Source organism: Pseudopodoces humilis, chromosome 9, assembly GCF_049639895.1.
Source record: "Pseudopodoces humilis isolate 2021_Gansu_Grassland_sample_001 chromosome 9, ASM4963989v1, whole genome shotgun sequence".
NCBI lineage: Eukaryota > Metazoa > Chordata > Aves > Passeriformes > Paridae > Pseudopodoces > Pseudopodoces humilis.
This window is the reverse complement of record NC_142208.1, coordinates 1,233,055-1,254,616: the sequence shown is the minus strand read 5'-3', so window position 1 is coordinate 1,254,616 and position 21,562 is coordinate 1,233,055. Positions and strand designations below refer to the sequence as shown.

At 38.7% G+C, this 21,562-nt stretch overlaps 1 protein-coding gene across 1 annotated transcript; it reads left to right on the top strand.

Moving 5' to 3' along the window:
• The first annotated feature begins 884 nt into the window (after positions 1–884).
• DNA2 (DNA replication helicase/nuclease 2) lies at positions 885–20,163 on the top strand. The gene is made up of 21 exons (XM_088059632.1): positions 885–1,112; positions 1,856–2,035; positions 2,426–2,609; positions 3,951–4,096; positions 5,462–5,587; positions 6,405–6,624; positions 7,665–7,782; positions 8,077–8,242; positions 9,444–9,638; positions 9,824–10,054; positions 10,608–10,724; positions 10,836–10,945; positions 11,997–12,106; positions 12,667–12,891; positions 13,979–14,172; positions 14,276–14,365; positions 14,458–14,650; positions 17,256–17,345; positions 17,992–18,174; positions 18,273–18,421; positions 19,026–20,163. Exons 1-21 carry the CDS (start codon positions 1,102–1,104, stop codon positions 19,078–19,080), a joined length of 3,093 nt encoding a protein of 1,030 aa, XP_087915758.1. The 5' UTR covers positions 885–1,101; the 3' UTR covers positions 19,081–20,163.
• Positions 20,164–21,562: the final 1,399 nt, after the last annotated feature.

Genomic DNA, 21,562 nt, shown 5'->3' with positions numbered 1-21,562 from the left:
GAGTCTGGTATTGAATGTGAAAAACACACTTATTTGATGGAACTTTGCTGTATTTTCAGAATTAGTTTTTCAAAATAAAATTTAAAAAGTGAAAGTGTTTTAATACTAATTTCCTGAATTTACACGGTTATACTTTGAGAATGCTGATGTATCAAAACTGCAAATATTTTTCACAACCTCTGGTGTCAGAACATTTGTGTCCAACTTTCTCCCTAGAGATTGATCCCTCAGACTGGTTGCATTTTAGATAACTTCAAAAAGATATTTAAAGTGTATTTTGTATTTCATAAACATATTCTGTTGAGGTATTTCTTTTCTGGTGTATGGGAGGTGTATAGGCAACATGAAGTAGTCTACAGTACACAGGTTTAGCAAGTGTTCAAAGAATTTATGTAGCCTCTTAATATTGCACCACGTTATGTCTGCATTTAATAATATCAACAAGTAACTATTAAATTATAATTAAGCTTCTCTTAGAGAACAATATTGGAACGGGAAGCAACATTAATGTAGTTTACTGCATGTATTTCAGGACTATCCCAAAGAAAACTGAAAGGACTAATTTTAAGAATGTTCTCACCTGTTAAAGTTCATCAATTTGAACTTGATCCTTCTGTTGGGCTATCTAACCATAGGCCAAAACTGTCCTTTTTGCAGCGGTGTGAAACCTGTGTATCTGAAGCTTCAATAACATCTCAGGCCAGCGAGCGCGCATCTTTGTGAGGGGAGAAGTTGAACTCTCGGGCTCAGATTGGCCCATAGGCAAACTGGGAGCGGAAGGCACCTCTAATATTTAACCCTATACCACCGCCCCAGCAGCAGAAGTGAGGTCGGGGGTGCCAAAGTGGAAATTAAGGGCGGGCACGGCTGAGAGCGAGGGCGGCTCTGGACCCGCCGCCCCTCACGCTCCCTCACGGCGCCGGCCCCGCCTCTCCGCGAGTGGCGGCGCGAGGAGCCGCGCGCGCGGGAACCACCGCCTCCCATTGGCCGCGCTGGGCGGGCTGCGCGCGGGCCGAGCCGAGTGAAGCCGGGCCGAGCCGAACCGAGCCGAGTCAACCCGGACCGGGCCGGGCCGAGCCGAGCGCCGCACGGGACCTGCCCATGGCCGAGAGGTAGCGGCCGGGTGCCGGGAACCACAGCTGGGCGGGGACGGCCGGGAGCGCGGGGAGTTCGAACTTTAAAGCGCGGGAAGGCGGGATGAGATTCTGAGGGCTGCCGCGGCGGCACCGGCCTTCCCCGGGCATGGGCGAGAGGTAGGAAGCGCTCGGGACTGGCGGGGATAAGCGGTGAGGGGAAGCCGCCGCTGGCGCCCTTGGCACGGCCGCCTGTGGGGAGCCGGCCTGGGCCCTGCCCCGCTCCCCCTGCAGCTCCCCCAGGCATCGCTCGGAGATAGGAGAGCGGCAGGTTTGGCCGCTCTATCTCCTGTTTTGGCTACTGGAAACTGAGCCTTGAACGTCATTTTTCTAATCAGCTTCGGGTAATGGGTAAAAAAAGTTCACTGCTCCGTGTTCGAGGTGTTCGTGTGACTGTGGGGGTTCGTGCGTACAGGGAGATATAAGCTTTCTCACAAGCACAGGGTTTGCAGTATAGTTATAACCGGTTTATTAGTGCTTACGGACACGTGGACACAAAAATGAAGCACTAACTGTAATAAATAGCAAGTTGCTTAGTATTCATAGAGATTTTCCACTCTCTGCCTGTACAGAACTGAAAAAAAAAAAGCAAACAAAATATTTATAAGAATTGAAGGGGAGTAAAATTTTGTTTGTATTTGAAGCTTTCCCTCTTTTTGTATGTAGGTTGGCTATTTTCAAATAGTGTGGTGTTCTGTCTTTGTAATTAGCTGCTACTTCAGTTTTCAGAAGAAAGTGGCTGACTCGCCTGATACAATCCTCAGGAATGGGCTGAACAACAGATACCGTGTTCTGGAAGTCAATGTGGTACAGAGGAATGGAAGTGACCCTGAGAAACACCTGATAATTACAGCATCTCCCTCGCTGGAAGATACAGAACTGTGCATTCTTAGGAATGGCTGGTAATTCATACAGATACATAGATGCTTGAAAAGAGAATTAAATACTGGATTATTAACTCAATTTTCTTTGTGTCTTTGAGTTGAGTTTTACGGCCTTAAAAGGGATATGGGATCCTGAAACAATCTTTGTTTAATGTAATATTATTGGTATGCTAGCATAATGGATATCATCTCGAGAGACCTGATGTCAGGTAATGTGTGTTGAGTAGATATTGCTTCCTTGCAGTTTTGTCATTGTAAAAAATGCCTTTATTCACTTTCAGGATTTCTTTAGGGTCAACTTCTTAAAAAACCCCAATATTTCAAAGAGTGTTGAATCTGCTCTGTTAATGTGTTATTTCTTATACATTGCGTCTGTCGCTTATAAATGATTGTATCTGTGACTTGCAGGGAGTCTGTGCCGGTTGTTCCAGGGGACATTGTTCATTTAGAAGGGGAGTGCAGCTCTGGCACCTGGCTGATAAATGCCCAGTGTGGATACCTGGTCCTGTACCCAGACCTGCTGCTCTCGGGCACTACGATCTCAAACAGCATTCGCTGTATGAGAAGGGCAGTGCTGAGTGAACGTTTCAGGGTAAGTGGTGATTCCAGACTGTCAGTGAGTTACTGTTCCACTCAGACTGGTGGGTTAGCTTATTAAATCTGGCTGTGAATGCAAAATGTTATTAGCAAAAAAAAATTATTAGCAATTCATTATGTTTACAACACAGACTAATTTGGGATGAAAGCTGTATCAGGTTGAGCTTCTCTTGCTTTTTTTTGAGAATTTCACCTGAAATAATGCAGTACTCTTTAAATACAGCTACTGGGCTAACAAACTGGTCTTTCCTCTTATAACTCTGTTAATTTTTTTGATAATCTCTTGCCACATTTTGCATGGATATGAATCCTTTGTGAGGGATGTGCCATTCACATGAAAATATAACCACACTGGGCCAAGTTAAGAGCTTCTGAAAAACTTATCAAGTTCAGTTAATAATTTGTGTTGGCTAAATCCAGAACCTGAATCCAGCTGCTGGATCTTGGAAAGAGTAGAAGTTTCTTGTGTTGCTATCCTTGCTGATACATGAGAAATATGCTGATAATCAGAAAAGCAACATCTTCCACTTTCAGCTGATGAAAACTTCCAGACAGGATAGGAATACAAATCCAAATAAATAAGGAAGTGTTAACAGAGTGGCAAACAGCCTGGGTGGGACCCTGTGACTGAAACAAGAAAATTAAGTATAAGAAATTAAGACTATTAAATGGTATTCAACCCTTTATTAGAGGAGTAAGGGGAATAAAATAATTGTGACAATGCACAGGGTCCTGACTGGCATAAGAGATTGTGAGTGCAATCCACAAGTGTCTGCTCTGTAAGAGATCCATAATACCACAATGTTTAGGTTTCCAGTTGTTTGGTGGTGACTTCTGTAAAGGTTCTTTACTACCACTTTCAGTTCTTGTGAGTCTCCAGAGCCCAGCCCTACTGATGGGTTTCTGAGCCATGTTGCTGATACATGAAATGATTTTCCTGTGAGCTAGTAACAGACAGGAAACTGCTTTGTGCAAGAAATATGTGTAAGATTGTAAAGGTATGTGTTTGCATTAGGAAATGCCCACAGGCAAAGCTTTCTCAAAATTCATTTTAATCTGTGCCTTTGTTTATCACCTGCCAATCACATAGGGATTGTATCCTAACATTGTCAGGGTTGGGATAAACGTGACATAAAGCAGTAGGAGAGACCCATTTCAATTCAGTTGCTTTCACAGGCAGGTTTGACTAGATAATCATTAGTGAGGTGAAAGCTGTCATGATCTTGTAGTTAAATAAGTGCAGGCCTTGATGTGCAGCAAATAAAATCCAGAAATTTTGCAGAGAAGTTGGCATGAAATGGGCATAAATCTTCATGTGTGATAACATCTGTTGCAGGGCTCCGAGTCGGGTTCACGCCAAATGCTCGTCGGTACAATTCTTCATGACATTTTCCAGCAATCTGTAACCAATAACTTGACACAAGAAAAGGTACAAGAACTAGCAAATAAAATTGTGTATGGAGAAAAGTATCTCAAAGAAATGTAAGTAGCATTACAGCTGTCTTTTATGTTTGGAGGACAGGGCAGGAACACTTTGAACTAGCAGATTAAGCTATGCTTTAAAAAATGTAGCACTGGTATCAGGAGAGATTATCATTCTGCAAAATGACTTTGCTTAATGGAAATTGGGGATCTTTTAGTAAGATAATTCCCCACTTGATAATTTTATTTGCCTTCCCTGCTGAGCTACTTCTATAGATCTGAGTTAGTCTTTTAGAGTAACTATGTGTCAGGGTTTTTTTTTTACTTTCAGGCCAAGCAGGTTGCAGTGTTTGTGTCTGTAAGATTTCCGGGCATCTCCCACAGCTGATTTGAGTGAGACAAATGGTTAATTATGATCATCAGCAATGAACCTAGAACCTTGAACAAATAATCTTAATATTTCCATTAGAAAATGGGAAGATGAATGGCTTTCAGTTTTAACATTTTACTGCAGACTTGATTAAAATACAGTTCTACTCATGTAAATTAAAAATCATTATATCTAGACTGTTTTAAATTGTATGTTGGGCAATGTCAGTATCTGTTAGTCCCAGATGAGTCAGAAGTTAAAGTTGTAGTGGCAAGATTTATTACTCTTAGTTCCGTTATGAAGATAGTATTTTGAATAGTGGCTGCTAAGATTACTTAAAGGCCTTTATGTCCTTCTGGGTCTCTGTGAAACTGCTAATTTGCAATTCCTTTTTGCATATGTAGGCTACTGTTTGTGGGGATTGAAAAATAAGTTGCTTAAATCTGCTGCCTGTGGTCATTTACACTCTTAGAGCCTTTTTGTGCAAAATCCACTTGTATTTCTCTGTTCCTGTTGAATAATGACATTATTTCCAGTGATTGCCAGAATTATCTAACGCCACGTGATTAGATTCTGTGTCATGTTCTGTCAAAATGCATGTAAGGAGCAGATGAGGATATTCAGACTAAAAGCAAATGGTCTTTTCATTTTATTATTTTTTTTTTCAATACTGCATGAATTGTATGAATAGCCATTTTTAAGTGCATGGGTCTGGCACTCCTTTCCTGCAGTCAAACTGTTAATTTTGTTTCATCACATCTGCCATGCTGATGCTCTCACTGTGCTGTACCTGTTGTTTCAAAGGTTACATCAGAAATGGATATTCTGGTATAGTATATCTCTTGTAATAGATGTTCAGTTAATAGTTTAATGAATTGAGCTGAACCTCTATGAAGCTCTCATTATCTACAGTTCATAGATATTTATAAAAACTTGACAGTTACTTCCAATGAACTTGTTGCTACTCAAGGCAAATCTCTTTAGTACCAGCCAGAGATTTAACATTTTCCTTCCTAAATGTGCATGTCTTTTTTTTTAATTTTTTTTTTTTTTAGGTATCACTTAAATCTGAAACAAGCACAAATCATGCAAGAAGTAGAAGAATATTTGCCATCATTTTTCAAGTGGGCAGAAGACTTCATGCACAATCCAGCAAACCAAAACAAAATGCAACTAAAACTGTAAGAAGCCAGAATTATAAGTTTAAACCATTCTATGTTTTATATCTTGTTTAGTTCACTTGAATTTTTTAGAACTTCTTAAAGCACATCTATTGGGTGATTTGGAGCTAATTCATGGTCTCAGTGACCCTAGAGCTGACCTCATGCTGCATGTTTAGCTGCCACTGTGAGTACTGGGCAAGACATGAAGCCTGAGGATGAACTGACTCACAAATCTTAAAATCCTTGTGAACAACTCTGGTAAAAGCAGCTTTTAGTGAGTTGAAGAGCAAGGATATTTGAGCTGCTGACTAAACTAGGAGTTACTGTAGTTATGAGCAAGACTACAAATCATAATGTGAAACTATTAATCAAATAAATAAGGAATAAATTTTTTTTTTTGGTGAAATGGTGCTTTTACTCAACTGCTGCTGAACTCTTCTTGTCTGTGGCTTCTTGCTGTTGGTTGTAGTACCCATAGGGTGTTAAAGTTTCAGTGAAATGGCAGGTCTGAGTAAAACCTGTATGCTACTGTCAAGTGTAAGATATATTGAGAAAAGACCAAAAACTATTAAAAACAGTTTAAAGTCTCATTTTAGGTGAATAGCAAAACTAACTGAAGTTTGTTTCTGATATGTTGCTTCCTCTGTTAATGGGAAGATTGGTTTGAGTGAAACTTGATGCATTTTATTTCTAAAGTTAGTGCCTAAAAGGCACTTTTAATGCAGAAATATTATATATTTAGTTGCAACTAACTATATCATATATATATATATAATATGTTTAAATATTAATGATTAAGGGATATTGTTAAGTTCTGGCTTAATTTTCTTCCTAGGTCAAATGGTGGAAAAACAGAAGATGTCTCTTCTAAGATAGAGATTGTAGATATCGTGGACATTGAGGAGAACATTTGGTCTCCCAGGTTTGGGTTGAAGGGAAAGATTGATGTTACAGCCAGGGTGAAAATCCACAGCCAGTCTGGAGTACAGTCTCGGATAATGCCTTTAGAGCTCAAGTCTGGCAAGGAATCAAACTCCATAGAGCACAGAAGTCAGGTACAAACACCAAATGTCTAATTTCACTTGTCAGTGGCTGTGTATGCTTTTCAGTTAGGTGACTTATTTTGTCTTAGGAATATGAAACACTTTGTATGTGGTATGGTCTAAATTGGCTCATCCTGGCACAGCCAAAGCTGCTGGTATAAAATGAAAGTGAACTGAGTAGTAAGAAGTATGTACATTTACCACTTTCAAACACACCTGAGTTTTTATGCTGAAATGCCTGTTCTGTAGCCTCTTACTACATTCAAATATTAGGTTGAAGCAAACTGTTTCAGGAACTAGTGATATATGTATTTCCATATAGCTGGCCTGATTTACAGAGGTGTTAGCCTTGTTATAAGAGTTTAAAGATGCCTTTTAATTTAAATCCTTGGCTAAGTCCTTGCTACTTACAGCTTCTAGAAGAGTTGTGATAACAATGGCTGTTTGGCCATATAAATCGTGGAAGAACTAAATACAGTTTAGAATGTATTTTGGTTTTAATACTGTTGTGGTTTTGACTGGGGTTAGCAATAGTTTTCCTCACAGTAGATAAGTGTGGGCTGTGTTTTGGATTTGTGCTGAGCACAGGCTGGTAACACAGAGATGTTGCTGTTATTGCTGAGCAGGGCTCACACAGAGCCAAGGCCTTTCCTGCTCCCTGTAGGGCCACGCTGGGGAGGAGATGGGAGCGATGGGAAGTGAGGAGCCACAGCCAGGACAGAGGAGCAGAGGGATATTCCAGACCAATGGCATCATGCTCAGTGTCTAGGCTGGGGGAAAAGAAGGAAGGGGGACATTTGCAGTGATGGAGTTTTGCCTTCCCAAGGCACCATTCCACGTGATGGGCCCTGCTCACCTGCCCAACCATGGGCAGCAGTGAATTCATTCCTTGTTTTGCTTTGTTTGCATGTGTGGCATTTCTTTTCCCTCTTAATCTGTCTTTATCTCAAGCCTCAGTAAGGGTGGGGAAGTGAGTGAGCAGATGTGTGGTTGCTGCTTGGGGTTAAACCATAATGACTATATTGGAATAAGTTTATGTATGATGTTTTCAGGTTATTCTGTACACACTGTTGAATTTAGAGCGGAGAGTAGATCCTGAAGCTGGATTTCTTCTTTATCTAAAAACTGGTACAATGTATCCTGTTTCTGGAGCTCGCATGGACCGAAGAGGTAAAGTTATTCCCCTTCTCTGGAAACCATAATTCTCTTAAACATTACTAAAATATTTCTTTATAACTGTAAAGTTTACTGTTATGAAAATAGCCATACTTGGGGATGACTCACTTGCTATAATGTTACTAAGCATATGTTAAAAATTCAGTTGTTTTATTAATACAGTGCAAAGACTTTGCTATTTATGAGCAATCAACTTTTTAGCTGACTAAAAAGTTGATAGCTAATTACTTTTGAGGTAGAAATTGTTACAAACAAAAACATCAGCTTAGTTTATTCTTTCCTTGACAGAATTAATGAAGTTAAGAAATCATGTGGCCTTCTATTTAACACACAGTACTTATAAATCTGAGGTGGGAAGGCAGAATTCACAGCTTGCTGCTTTGCCTCCTGTGATTGATGACAGTCAAGCATGTAAATATTGCTCCCAAATGCACAACTGCTTTCTCTACAGCAGGTAAAAAAAAAAAAAAGTTTGACTAACGTTTTTAAATGGGATTGAATAATTGTATCTTTTGATATAATAATTTCTTTTTTGTGGTTGACAGTTTTGTATATATTGAGGACTTTTCCACCCCAAAAGAATCTTCCACAGATTTCTCTACAACATTTAGCTCCTGATCTCACAGAGACTTAATACACTTGCTCAGGTACACTTTCTGCAAGACAAAATCTGAGATAAGTCTCAACAAAATACTTGATGACAATAACAGATGTGTTTAAAAAGCCATATTCTTGCAGCTCCCTGAAAGAGGCAATCTTTGGGCCTGAGTTCTGGCTGGAGAACTGCTTTTTCAGGTTCGCTCCCTAGAGGATTGTTTCCCTGTAGGATATGACACAAGTGATACATTGATACTACTCTGCTGAAGTGTTATTGAGTCTCCTGTTCAAGAGAAGTAGTGAGCAAATATTTGATAAAATTGCACACAAAGTTACTGAATTCTTTTAGCAACTGTTACAAGTTTTTGTCTCTATGCTGGACAATAAACAACCGAAATTGTATATGGAAGAGGTCAAATGAGGTATGTTAGAGCAGGAGTGCCTTTGGGGTGGTCTTCTGGAAATAGAATGCCTGTTTGTTTTTAAAATTCTAGGGGTAAAAGTGTATGTTGAGGGAGCTTTGTGGGGATACATGATATGTTTCTGTGAAATCCTGCTTCTAATACTCAGTTGTTGCAGCAGCAGGATTATAGCTGGGTAGCTATTTACTTCTGAATAAGCTTTTCTGTCTCATGTTTTGTATACATGATTTGGTATACTGTCTGTTGATATTTAGCTTTGAAATAAATGGACTTGATGTTTGCTTGTGTATTAACTATTAAATCCCCATTGCTTAGCTAAATATCAAAATAATTGTATGTTGCAATAAAAGGAGTAAAAGGTCAACTCTGTAATGTATATACTGCTATCTTTGAAATGCCTTTATTTGGTCTCTGATTAACTTACTGCCCTTCCAAATCATAGAGCTGATGTGAAGTTACTCATATAAGATTATGCATCTGAACAGAGGATACAGATCCAACTTTATTCAAATAATGATAAATTAATCTCTCTGGTATGCTACAGTATACCAGATTGGATTGTTGTTATGTACATATGGACCTGCAGGTGAAAAAGGATCTAGGCTGAGCCTTTCCTGTGGTTGGTTCTATTCCTAGAGCTGTGGAGCAGAAGATGACCAGTGTGGCCTTTCCTCCTGCTATGGTGCCTGTCATTGACAGAGAGACCCAGCACTTGAAACCCTCCCACTTAGAGTATTTCAGCCTCTGGTATCTGATGTTAACCTTGGAGTTACAAAGTGGAGAGCATAAAAAGGGATACAAAAATATATGGCTGGTACCTTCTTTGGAAAGGTAAGGTGTAATTTCTAAACTTTTGCCAATGATGCTTCCTTCCTTCCTTTTGTTTGTTTTGTATTTTGGTTTTGATAGTTGGTTGTGGGTGGTGTGTTTTTTTAACTTGTCGGGTTTTTTTTCTTAATAGCTCTCTTACAGAGAGAATCTTAATATTAAAATATTTATTTCTTAAATACCTTCAGAGAGAAGGCTGGAGATTGTGTTGGAAACATGATCAGAGTTGATGAAGTCCATGAAATATCCGAGGGACAGTATCTACATTTTTTCCAGCGTAGAAATGGTGCCATACCTGGAACAAACCTGTTGGTTGGTGATCGAGTGGTTGTGAGTGGAGAGGAAAAGGGTTTACTTGGTTTGGCTACTGGCTATGTTAGAGAAGTCAGTGGAACAAAAGTCTCCTGTTTGTTGGGCAGGTAATAGGATAAAAAGAAAAATAGTCTGTTTGCAAACACTGGCACTGGCTTGAGGAATGATGCTGCTAGGTGTCCAAAAAGCTGTGACATGTCTGACTCTTCCTGCTGGCTTTGGAAATTGGAAAAAACCCTTCAGAAATTCTCTTGTCTTGATTGAAACTGTCAGTACTTGGTCATAATATTTATATATTATTTATATATTCTTATATATATTTATATAATACTTGGTCAATGTATTTAACAAGGTTATTTGAATAAATGCACATCTAAACTATTTACTCACATCTCTAGCATGAATCTGTACGCATACAGTGATTACTGGGTTAATAGTAACTTCCATTGTTCAGTCTACATTGTCTTTAAATTTAGTTTGTGTTTTATTATCCCTCATTGGGATCATGCTTTCTTTAGATCAGTTAATTGTGTATTTCAATTGGCTATTGCTTCACTCTGGGATCTCTGGCAGGTATCTTTTAACATGTAGTAATTAGTCTTTACTCAACATGCATCTGGTAAACCAAATTATTTTTTCCATGTCCTTGTCATCCTTCAGGAATTTGTCAAACCTCCCCAAAAACACCATATTTAGGCTGGATCATGATGAAGGAGATGTTGGTAAAGGAGTCCCTTTTGAAAATCTTTCTAAACTGATGAAAGATTCCCCAGTCAGGTATAAAAAATCAAATTAATTTCACGCTTTCAGTATTTTCAGATAAAGTTTCTCAGCTGGTAACTCTTATTGTAACTCTGTTAATAAGTTCTGTCTTCTTTTTATCCACAGCGAAAGGCTCCGCAACTTGATAATTGACTTCCAGAAACCACATTTTATTCAGCACTTGAGCTCTGTGCTTCCTCCTGAAGCAAAGGAAACTGTTGCAAATATTTTAAAGGGTACAAAGTGACTTTTCTCCCAATACTCTTCTTAGTAGTATGTCTCTGTGGCCAAAGTTTTTATCATGCTAAATATAAGGAGTTTTTCTTACTTTGAGGTCCAGTGACAGTTTTCAGCTTAAAAATTAAAACCAAGTTCTTGCCTTGAATGTCCTCCAACTAGCTGAAGACTCATTTAATCACAGGAAGACCTAATCAGATACTTATTCACAACTTTATTAGACTTTTGTTAGTGCCTGCAGCATGCAGTTGCATATGTTTACCTCTGTAACTTTTACAGAAAGAATGAGCAGAGGCAGCTGGGGGGAAGCTGAGCTTGAGGGAAAGGAAGGAGATGGGCTTTGGTGGGAACATTCACTTGTATAATCACTCTTGCTGACCTGTTGGCAGCTCTATGGTGTCATACTTTGTGGCACTTATTTAAAAAGAAAACTTGTTTAGGTATGAGGCAGTATCTTGTGTTTGGTGGAAATATTTCCTTTTCTTTGACAGAGTTGCCAGTGAAAAAATAAATTTAACTGAGTTCTCTTAGAGCAAATTTAATTTTTTATAAAAACTCAGTTTGAAGTCTTATTTTACTTGAGCTTTGCTTAGTCCAAATAGCTGAAACATGCTGCTTGTTTGCATCAGACTGGGGCAAACCAACTCTGCTGTAATGTTTGTTGTAAACAACGTGCTGCTGTGTGTGCAACCCATCACCCCTTGCTGTGAGCTGTGTGTTTGAATGTCAGAGGGGTATGATCAAACACCAATGCCCAGGCACAACATATGGAGGTGGTCAATATTAGAAATAAAAAGTCACAAAAGGTCTAAAAATACAAATGTCTTCAGTGACTTATTTTGAGGACTGTAGTGCTATATGGACCCTTTACTGCTTATCTGGTGTATTGTGTTTAATGTCCTATCTGCATTAGAACCTACAGACTTTGCTCAGTTCCTGTCTCTACTGAGGGCTTTAGTGAAGGAGGAAATTATAATTTTGCCCTGACTTTAGTAATTATTACAATTATGATGAAGTGTAGTAATTTAATTTTGCTTTTTCTTCTGAAAGGTCTAAATAAGCCTCAGAAACAGGCAATGAAACAAGTGCTACTTTCCAAAGACTACACACTTATTGTGGGTATGCCTGGGACAGGAAAAACGACTACAATATGTGCTCTAGTAAGATCATGTACCTTTGGTGTTTAATTTTTTTTGGTGAGATTTAGAGGTTAGAATCTGTATAACTTCAAGGAAGAAAACACACTTCTTTTTGCTTAACCTATATTTGGTAGAACTAAAATTGGATTTTGTGGAGTAGGAATGTCTATTGCTTGTGTAGGAATATATGTGGGAGGGAGGAGATTGAAGTGTAATATTTAATCATTTCTGTGATGCTTTAGTGTTAAAATTCTTTGGCTCCAAATATCAGCAAGTCTTCATATCCTGAGTTATAGCTCAAAAGAGGGGCTCCTTGAAAAGCCAGTCCACTGTAAATTGCATGAACCTGTGGGGCTGAATCTGTGTGCAGTATTATCCTGCTTCCAGTTGTCATCAGCTCCTGGGGAAAGAGGAGGCTGGAGAGCAGACAGCTGCTGCTATCTTCAGCATATCATGCTTAGCAAGCACAACAAGTCATGCTTGTTATGGGCTCCCTCCATTTCTCACCTTATCAAACCTGGGATTGTTGATTCTTGCAGATGAACTAACACCTCCTTTTCTTTCCCTTTGCCACTCATTAGGTGAGAATTCTTTCTGCTTGTGGCTTCAGTGTCCTTCTGACCAGTTTTACACACACAGCTGTAGACAATGTCCTGCTTAAGTTGGCCAAATTCAAAGTTGGTTTCTTGCGCTTGGGGCGAGCTCAGAAGGTTCATCCAGATATCCAGAAATATACAGAAGAAGAAATCTGCAGGTCCAGATCAATTAAATCTGTAACAGATTTGGAAGAGGTCTATAATAGTCAGGTGAGAAAAATGTTTTTTGTTAGCCCTACAAATTATAAAAGATAATTACAGTAGTATTTTGTTTGGATGCTGTAGAGAAGGAACCCATCCCAAGGGTGTGTACTGCTGTAAGAAATCTGAGCTGAAAGAGATACTCAACCTCTGCATTGTTTCAATTTCTTTATAGCCAGTAATGACCTACATTAAGTCTGCAAGTTGAGAAGCTTTGTTTATGTCCACACAAAGTAACTCATCATTGTAAGTAATAAGCCCCAAAGATTCCAGTGCTTTTATCTGAGATCTCGTGCATGGGCTGCTGCAGCCTCCTTTAGCATTATTTACTGTTTGTCCCTGTCTCCTTCCCACTTGTGCTCCTTGTGCCATTAGTACAATCAGCAGATGGGGAAGAGGAAGTGGAATGCTGCAGAGCTGACCTGGCCAAACCCTAATTTTTGATTGAAAGATGAGTGCTGTCTGTGTGAATGTTAATGCAAACCATAATGGGAGCTGGGTCATATGAGTCAGTGGAAGCTTTAAATTAAATTTGCTGGAAGAATAAAGTTTGATGGTACTTGGAGTAAATGCCAACTTCACAAAAGCTGCCATTTACTTTTTATTGATAAATATTGCAGGGGAGTGACTGGAGTCATAAGGGGAATGACCTAACATTTCTTATTTTAGTCATTTTGGGTTGCAGTGCAAGCAGAGCAGTGGGAAGAACTGTGCTGCTGTTGTTGTTTTATCTTCTCTTCAGTATTGAAAAAAACCCCAAACCACCTGATTTTTTTCACAGTAGTCATTTCAGCACACTCCATGACTTGTCCATGAATAGAACGTGGCATCATTTTGAACACATGACAGGAACAAGTTGTTTGCTACAGTCTGCTCTAAAGCTGGTTTTGTTTGTCACTTGCAATTGATGCAAGAATATGTCAGGCCAATATATGTCTAAGTTCTGCTGATCTGATTTTGAGGATTAATAATTTGATTTCTGTGATTTTACAGTTTAGTTAAAATTAATGGGAAATATTTTTTCTTTTAATATGGAGAAGATAGTGCTAAAGAATATAAAATGTACTTTATCCTTGAAGCATGTTTCAATTTTCAGCCAGTGGTAGCAACGTCTTGCATGGGAGTAAATCACCCCATCTTCGTTCAGAAGCAATTTGACTTCTGTATTGTTGATGAAGCTTCCCAAATAAGCCAGCTCATCTGCCTGGGCCCACTGTTCTGCTCCAAAAGGTTTGTGCTGGTGGGGGATCATCAGCAGCTGCCTCCACTTGTGCTGAATGCAGAAGCAAGGTAAGATAAAACGTTGCTGGACAATTACTAGTCACAAATTCTGGGAAGGCTCTTGCAGTGTTCTGATTGACACATTTTGATTTTTGTTTTTGTGTTGTAACAGAGATCTTGGCATGAGTGAAAGCTTATTTAAAAGGCTGGAACAAAACCAAAATGCTGTTGTCCAATTAACTGTGCAATACAGAATGAATAGGTACTTTCAACGTTTATTTATTAAATTGTGTTCTTAATGTGGGATTGAAATGGTGAGATTTTTATGCCTTTTGTTGTTTTTTAAATCTTTAGTAAGATTATGTCATTGAGTAACATGCTGGTATATGAAGGCAAACTGGAATGTGGCTCAGAGAAGGTGTCAAATGCCACTGTTAACTTGCCCAACCTAAAGAAATTGAAACTGGACCTTGGGGATGCTTCCAAGACATGGCTGAAAGACGTCCTTGATCCAGACACACCTGTGTGTTTTCTGAACACAGAGAAGGTACATTTCATTATGCTCTTTCAAACATTGTATTTTGAGGCAAGTTCTCAACACAGTCAACATGCAAAACTTCATTCAGCTTAGGTAGGGTAAAACAGAGAACTTCAGAAAGTGTTTTTCTAGGATTACGTGAAGTGTGCAGCACACAAAAACACTGTTGGTATTGTTGGCAGAGCTGAGCAGGGGTGGTACAACAGCTGCTGGAAACCTTGCATCTGAGAACAGCTGAAAACTTGAATTTAGATACTATTTCAGGAAGTATTGAATGGACTTGAAACTTTGTTTTTCCTGTAAAGCATAGCTCAAAGTGTGTATCTGTACTGGATGTCCTTACAACCAGGGAATGGCCTTATTTCCATAAGGGTCAGTGGTGTCACAGCTTTGTGCCTGTGGCAGCAATAACTGCAGTTCTCCATGGAATTCTGCAGACATTCTATACATTGAAATGTAAGGGATGAATAAATTGGTTTACGTGTGGCCTTTCATGGAGACTCAACATTTTGCTGGGAAAGTAAAATTCTAGTGTGGATAAAAAATCTGCAAAGAAACTGAGTGGCAGGAAAAATGAGGACGAGTTGAAATGCATGAGGAAAAAGATTAATAAATTAGTGCCTGTTTGTGGTCTCTAGTACTTGTCACTGTAATTAGTGATTGGATTATGATTTGAGTCTTTGTCCCTCCTTAACAGGTTTAGTGTTGATTCCTATCAGTACTGTGTTCTGTCAATAATTATATCAACTGATGATTTTTTATGCTGACCCTGGTTAGAACTCACCAGTGTTTCTATCCTGTCTGTGACATTGTGCAGAATTAATATTTTTTACAACAGTTTTTATCTCTTCAATGACCTAAAAAGAAGCAGTGTTTATTGTAATGGCTTAGAGAAATTTCTAAAAATGTCTAAATTAAACAGAGACATTTTCCAGGAATGCCTCGACAGCTGCAGTCCCATTCCCAGGAAAGCAGACAGTTGGTCCCAGGGAAGAGGCCTGTTAATAGGAATCTGGCTGAAACACTGTTTATCTAGTAATCACAGCAAAATTGTTAATGACAAAAAAAGAGTTTCTGTTCCATTTTGGTTTTTTTTCCTCTAGAAAGCTCATCTCAAGTGTAAGACAGCTGTCCTCTTCATAGAGCCAGGAGGAAAGTTTTTATTTCCAAAATATTCTTGATCTGTTGAGACATGAGGCTATCATATCATTTATCCTTTTGGACTTCCTGTCAGAACTCCGTGTATTGTGGTAGTCATGAAGGGGGAAATGGAAAATACCCCACTGAACATGACAACAAACAAAAACATTTATTTCCTTTGACTTCATAGTGGGTTTTTTCCCCCTGTGTTGTTTATAGTGTAACCAAGAAATGCTTATGAAGAAGTAGACTTGGGAGGGAGGGATACCAACAGAGAGAAGGAAGAGGAAAAAACACCACTAAAAAGCTTACAATTATTATGCTGGCTTTAAAAAAAAAGAAGAGGAAAAAGCTTCTACTGTTCCCTGCTTAACAATGCAACGTGTTTATGACAGCAGTCGGAAATCTGTTTGTTTCACTTCTGCCAACCCCTGTGTCAGTCTGCACTTCTCTGACAGCTTGGGGCTGGCTGTTTGAAAAATGGCATCCTTACTTTAGGGCAACTCTCCTGAGAATTTCTAGGCCCAAGTTGTTTTTTGTTGGTTTCTGCTGGTGTCCTATGGGAACAGGAGAAATAAAAATGTAAGCAGGTGTTACCATAAGCATGACACAACTTTTAGAACTTTTCCTAAAATTATTTTTATGTTGTTTTTAGCTACACTAATGCCAGTGTGGTCAGAGATTACCTGTGCAGTAAAACAGTGTTCTTCTGCTTGAGGAGAACTTGAGCACATGGAGTTTGGAGGCTTCCAAACACACATTAATTGCTTTTAGTGCTACTTCAGCTTTAGAGAAGGCAAGAGTCAAGCAAAGAGAAAAAAAATTACAAAACTGTGACATTACAGTGACAAGAGTTTGAGCTTGTTGGCCTTGCTCATACATGATGTAGAGAATGGGAGGTAAATAGTTAAGAAATGGTAAATTCAGTGATTACTTTATTTAAAGGTTGGGAGTTCAATTTAATACTACCATTTGGGATAGTTCCTGCTTTAGCTTTAAAGGTAGGCTTTCTAACATATTAAAAAAATTATCCTTTATGCCCTGGAATGAAGAAAATTCACCGTAAATAATGTTGTATGGAAAGCATTAAAGCAGAAGTCCCGTGTCAAATACAATTTCTCTCTTACCTTATCAGCAGGAAAAAATAATTTTGGGTTTTTTTGATTTATGATGTATAATGCTGAACTGCAAAAGTCAGAGGATTAAACTTTGAAACTTTCTTAAGGTGACAAGCAAGTGCTAGAAACTCATTTGAGGAATTGTTCCAATTTGTTTTGCAATATTTTTTTGCAAAATTTTGCAGTATTCTGAAGTTAATTTACAGTACAGGCTCTTCTGTTTGGTAAAATTTAGCATTTAACTTTGTTTCTTTAATTAATACCATTAGTATAAATCCACATACGACTCAGTGAGTTAGGGACAGAATATAGCAAAATACAGCAAAAGTCATTATTTTCTGTTTGTATTTTTAAAGGTCCCAGCACCAGAACGTGCAGAAAAAGGTGGCATAAGCAATGTGACAGAAGCTAAAATAGTGCTTTTCCTCACATCCTTGTTTATTAAGGTATCTTTTTCTTTATTACATGGTTTGGAAGGAGAGCTTCATAACTAATATTTTTACATTTTTACATTGCTTTAGTGGTGGTGACTGATGTGTTGGGTAGTTCTTGTATGTATTGGGATAATCTTATGGATAAATTGAAGATTGGCTTCATGTCTGTGTAGTGGGGAGCCTGAGGTCTGCTTTCCCTTCCCTGTCCCTTGCCTGCTTGGATCTGAGATGCCAAAAACAAAAGCTGGGTGCCAAATTCCTTTAAGAGATGAGGGCTTTCTTGGGAGGGAAGGGAAAGGATTTGCCTTTGTTCCTTGTTTCATCCAGTCAGCTTCACTAGTAGTATAGACCCAGGAGCTCTGAGTGTTCACCTTGCAGTTTAAAGAAGAAAGAAAAATGAGGATTTCAAGGATATCTGTCTTTGTGCTATGTCAAGACAAAGCTTGGGAGCTTGCAGTAACTGATGTTTTCTATCTCCTTTAGTTAATACACCTACAGTTCCATTAGTGTAGATACAATATCTTGCAGCATTGGTTTTAAAAAACCAGAAAATTTAGAAAAATCTTTCTGGCCATGCTGAGTTACCCTGAGCCAACTGCAGTTAATTTAGCAAAAAAATTTTTGCACAATTTTTTTCTCCGGTTTCTTCTTCCTTCAGGCTGGCTGTAAACCCTCAGACATTGGCATTATATCACCCTACAGACATCAGTTAAAAACAATCACTGATTTGATGGCAAAATGGAAGGAGAGCAGAGTGGAAGTTAACACGGTTGACAAATACCAAGGAAGAGACAAAAGTATCATAATTGTGTCTTTTGTTAGGAACAGTATCGATGAAAAGGTAAGTTGGTCAAATAAACTCAGTTCCAGTTTTTGGAAAATGAGTGGTTTATGTGCATTAAGTAAGAAAAATAAAAGCAAGTGACATTTATTCAGCAGCTTGGCACCCTCCTGAGGGACTGGCGCCGCCTGAATGTTGCTATCACGAGAGCCAAGCACAAGCTGGTCATGGTGGGCTGTGTTCCATCCCTGTGCTGCTATCCTCCCTTGGAGAAGCTCCTCTGCCATTTGCAGTCCCAGGCAATGATATCCTTTTTCTCCATACTAGTTTGGGGAAGGGGAAAGGTAAGATTGGCTTCCTGAGATTTGAGGTAAGAATGGGAAATTCTTTGATTATTTAGGTCATACTTTTAGCAGTGGTTGGCAACACAGCACAGAACGTGCTGATTAAATTTGCCAGAAATGTACTTGAGATCAAGCTAGTGGATGGGTTTAGAACCTTCTCTGTCTTCAAAAGCAGAAAAAGTCAATGCTGACTTGCAAGTCACCTTTGACATAATTATTTGATTTTGAGGCCTGAATTTTTAATTTTTAATGCTTTTTCATTTTTTCCTGTGATCATTTCAAGTTTCTTGGCATCTCAACGTCAGTGTGATTGCTTTCTTCCACTTAACACATCTGCTTCATAAATAATCTCAGTGGAAAGGAAAATAGTGTCACTTTCAGATGACATTGGTAATTTTTTCTTCCTCTCTGGCATTGTACTGAATAAGCTTTAGCAATTGCTGTTTCCATCTCCTATTTAAATGGGAAAGGACCTTGTTAGCTGCTTTCTTTTTAAACACCAATGCATATTCAAACAGGTTTTGTGAAAGAAAAACATTGTCAAAATGCTTCCTTAACTTGCTACATCTTGAATCTTCCAGCTGGGGCTCATGAAAGTATCCACAAGTGTAACATCTTATGAGTGTGAAGATGGAAAGTTTTACAGGCTTTTGTATCTTTTCTTCTGCTGTTGTTTAATGAAAATAACTGGTAATTGGGGTATTAGTGCTGCTGTGCACTGTTTGGTCGGGAGGCAGCCAAAACAGGAAGCTTTCAATTATTTGGAAGTTTCCTTTCAGGAAAATAACAGACATTTCTTGAAAAAGCTGATGGTTACAGTACTAAAGCACCCAGCTTACTTGTGACAAACCAGAAAAATGAAGCACTCTGGTCCTTCCATTACTGCATATTGCTGTATTCTCTTTTACCTTGATGAAGAGTCACCTGCAGAAGTGAGTGAGGAAACACTTGAAGAGGAAGGGAATGTAAACCAGTGCTGTATTGAGTCACAGCTCTCTGGGCTCAGTTTGGTTTTAAAAAGTTGAAAATGTAGTTTACATACAATAATTCCATTTCTTAGAATTCCTAATTAAGGTGCTGTCTGGAAAAATAAACATAGTAAAAACTTCTCCCTCTTCTTCAAAGCCTCACATTGTCCTTTGAAGTCTACTTCTGCTTTTAAAAATGGTGAGGTCTTTTATATTTATATACATAATGTAATTAATGTCTCATGTGAAGATCCCTTGATGACATTTCTAATCTCTTGATTTTGCATACATCAGGGAGAAATGTGATGCTGATTCACTTAATCCCCTGTTACTAACTAATGTGTTCAGCAGATCAGTCTGAAGGGAAATGCTTCATAGTAGGACTTTTGTTTTCAGTTTGTCTGATCTGTAGGTCTTCAAAACATAAAATTTCCCAGGATGGAAAAGAAGATATGCAGCTTGCTGACTAAAGTTTACATGCTCAGTTTCTATTTTTTTAAAGATGATGGTGTATAAACACCTTTTACTTGAGAGATCTGTGTTAGTTTCTTTATGCTACCTCATATTCTAGACCGAAGAGACTGAGAAGTTTCTTTCCAAGGTTGCTGGTGGAAACATCAATTTTTTTGATTCTTCAGAATCATTAGCATTTGTTTTCTCTTGGATCAATGTCAAGTAGCTATGTGAATACAGTTGCAGACAAACTTGTTAAATGTGAGCATTTGCTCTCTTTTAAACTGCTCCCTAACTTTTTGTAATGTTGGAAATAATAAAAGTTTGCTGTTGGTTTCATTAAAGTTGTCTATACTTTGTTAATACTTCGCTTTATGCAAGGCAAATATTTAGAACAGTACAGCAATAATTTGAAAAGTTGACAGGATATCCTCCTTTTTCAGGTGAAAATACAAGCTTCATCAACTGCACCTGTGCTCTGGGTCTTTCAAAAGATGAAAAAAATAGGGTAAAATATGCTCTTTATTATAGTAATGACATCAGAGTACTTTTCTAGAAGAGAATTTCTTTCTGTGTTTAGGATCTATGTGTAGAAAGCTCTTAAGAGTTGGCTAATGTGTTTTCTCAGACCAAGTAATGCTTATCCAGGAAATGGTCTGCATGCTATTAAAAACTTAATAAATAATTAGAGGTATTGCCATCCCATCATGAAGTTCCATGAGAAACAAACACAAGAACATTTCCTTATCCACTTACAAAATGCATCCTTCCTTCTTGTCAAGTGGTAGAATTTAGACTGAGCAGCAGTCTACAGATGAAACGCTGTTTTGCTCTGGTAGTCTCAAACAAAACTGAGATGTGATTCTCTAAAACACTCTGTGTTTCAGTGAATATGCATAGCAAGTCTCTTCTAGCAGCAAAGGGTCACTTTTTCTGAGTGCTGCCTTTAAAACAGCTTCCTCATGCAGAAGTAGCTGTTGATGCTGCTGGAGAACATGCAGATGCATGCCTACTGTGTTATGCGTTCCTGGGATTCCCAAAAATGAAAAAAAAAAACCCAAAAAGGAAGTTGTTTTATGCCAGACTAGCAGGATCAGGGTGTGACTATTTTAGAATTGTTTCATGTGTAAATGTATAGGTTCCTTTTTCCTTGTAAGAGGTGGGAATGCATACAAGAAGTGGCTGTTAGAAGTGTCCCTGTCACCGTGGGCTGTGTTCTGTCCCTCTGTCTGTCCCTCTGTCTGTGCTTTGGTCCTTCCTTGCAGACCCAGGCAGTGACACCCTTGGTGCTGTTCTGTGCAGTCTCTGAGGCTGGGCAAGGTAAAGAACACCTCTTTATTTTACAGGTTGCTGGTTAACCTTGCCCAAAAAGGTGAGAGGAAAGAATAATTATGAAGCAAAGCATATCGTGGTGGTTAGGCTGCAGTAAGCATCAGCTGACACCCCATCTGGACGTGACAAACATGCTTGGTGATAAACAGCTTTTCTAGCCAGACTCACATTCTAGGGCTTTTCAAAATTAAACCCCAAAAAGCGTTTTTTGTTGTTTTTTTTTTTTTTTTTTAAATACTGATTTTGATACCCAGCATGTTACCTTTGAAGGTACTAAACCCACAGATTTTTCTAGAACAACATTATTGATTCTGATACGTGTTATCCAATGCTACAATATTATTACTTGGA

Excerpts from the sequence above, each read along its gene's own strand:
- DNA2 (XM_088059632.1), top strand. Across the intron at positions 2,036-2,425 it reads TGCATTCTTAGGAATGGCTG|GGAGTCTGTGCCGGTTGTTC; the intron begins GTAATTCATACA and ends TGTGACTTGCAG. Across the intron at positions 14,366-14,457 it reads GTGCAATACAGAATGAATAG|TAAGATTATGTCATTGAGTA; the intron begins GTACTTTCAACG and ends TTAAATCTTTAG.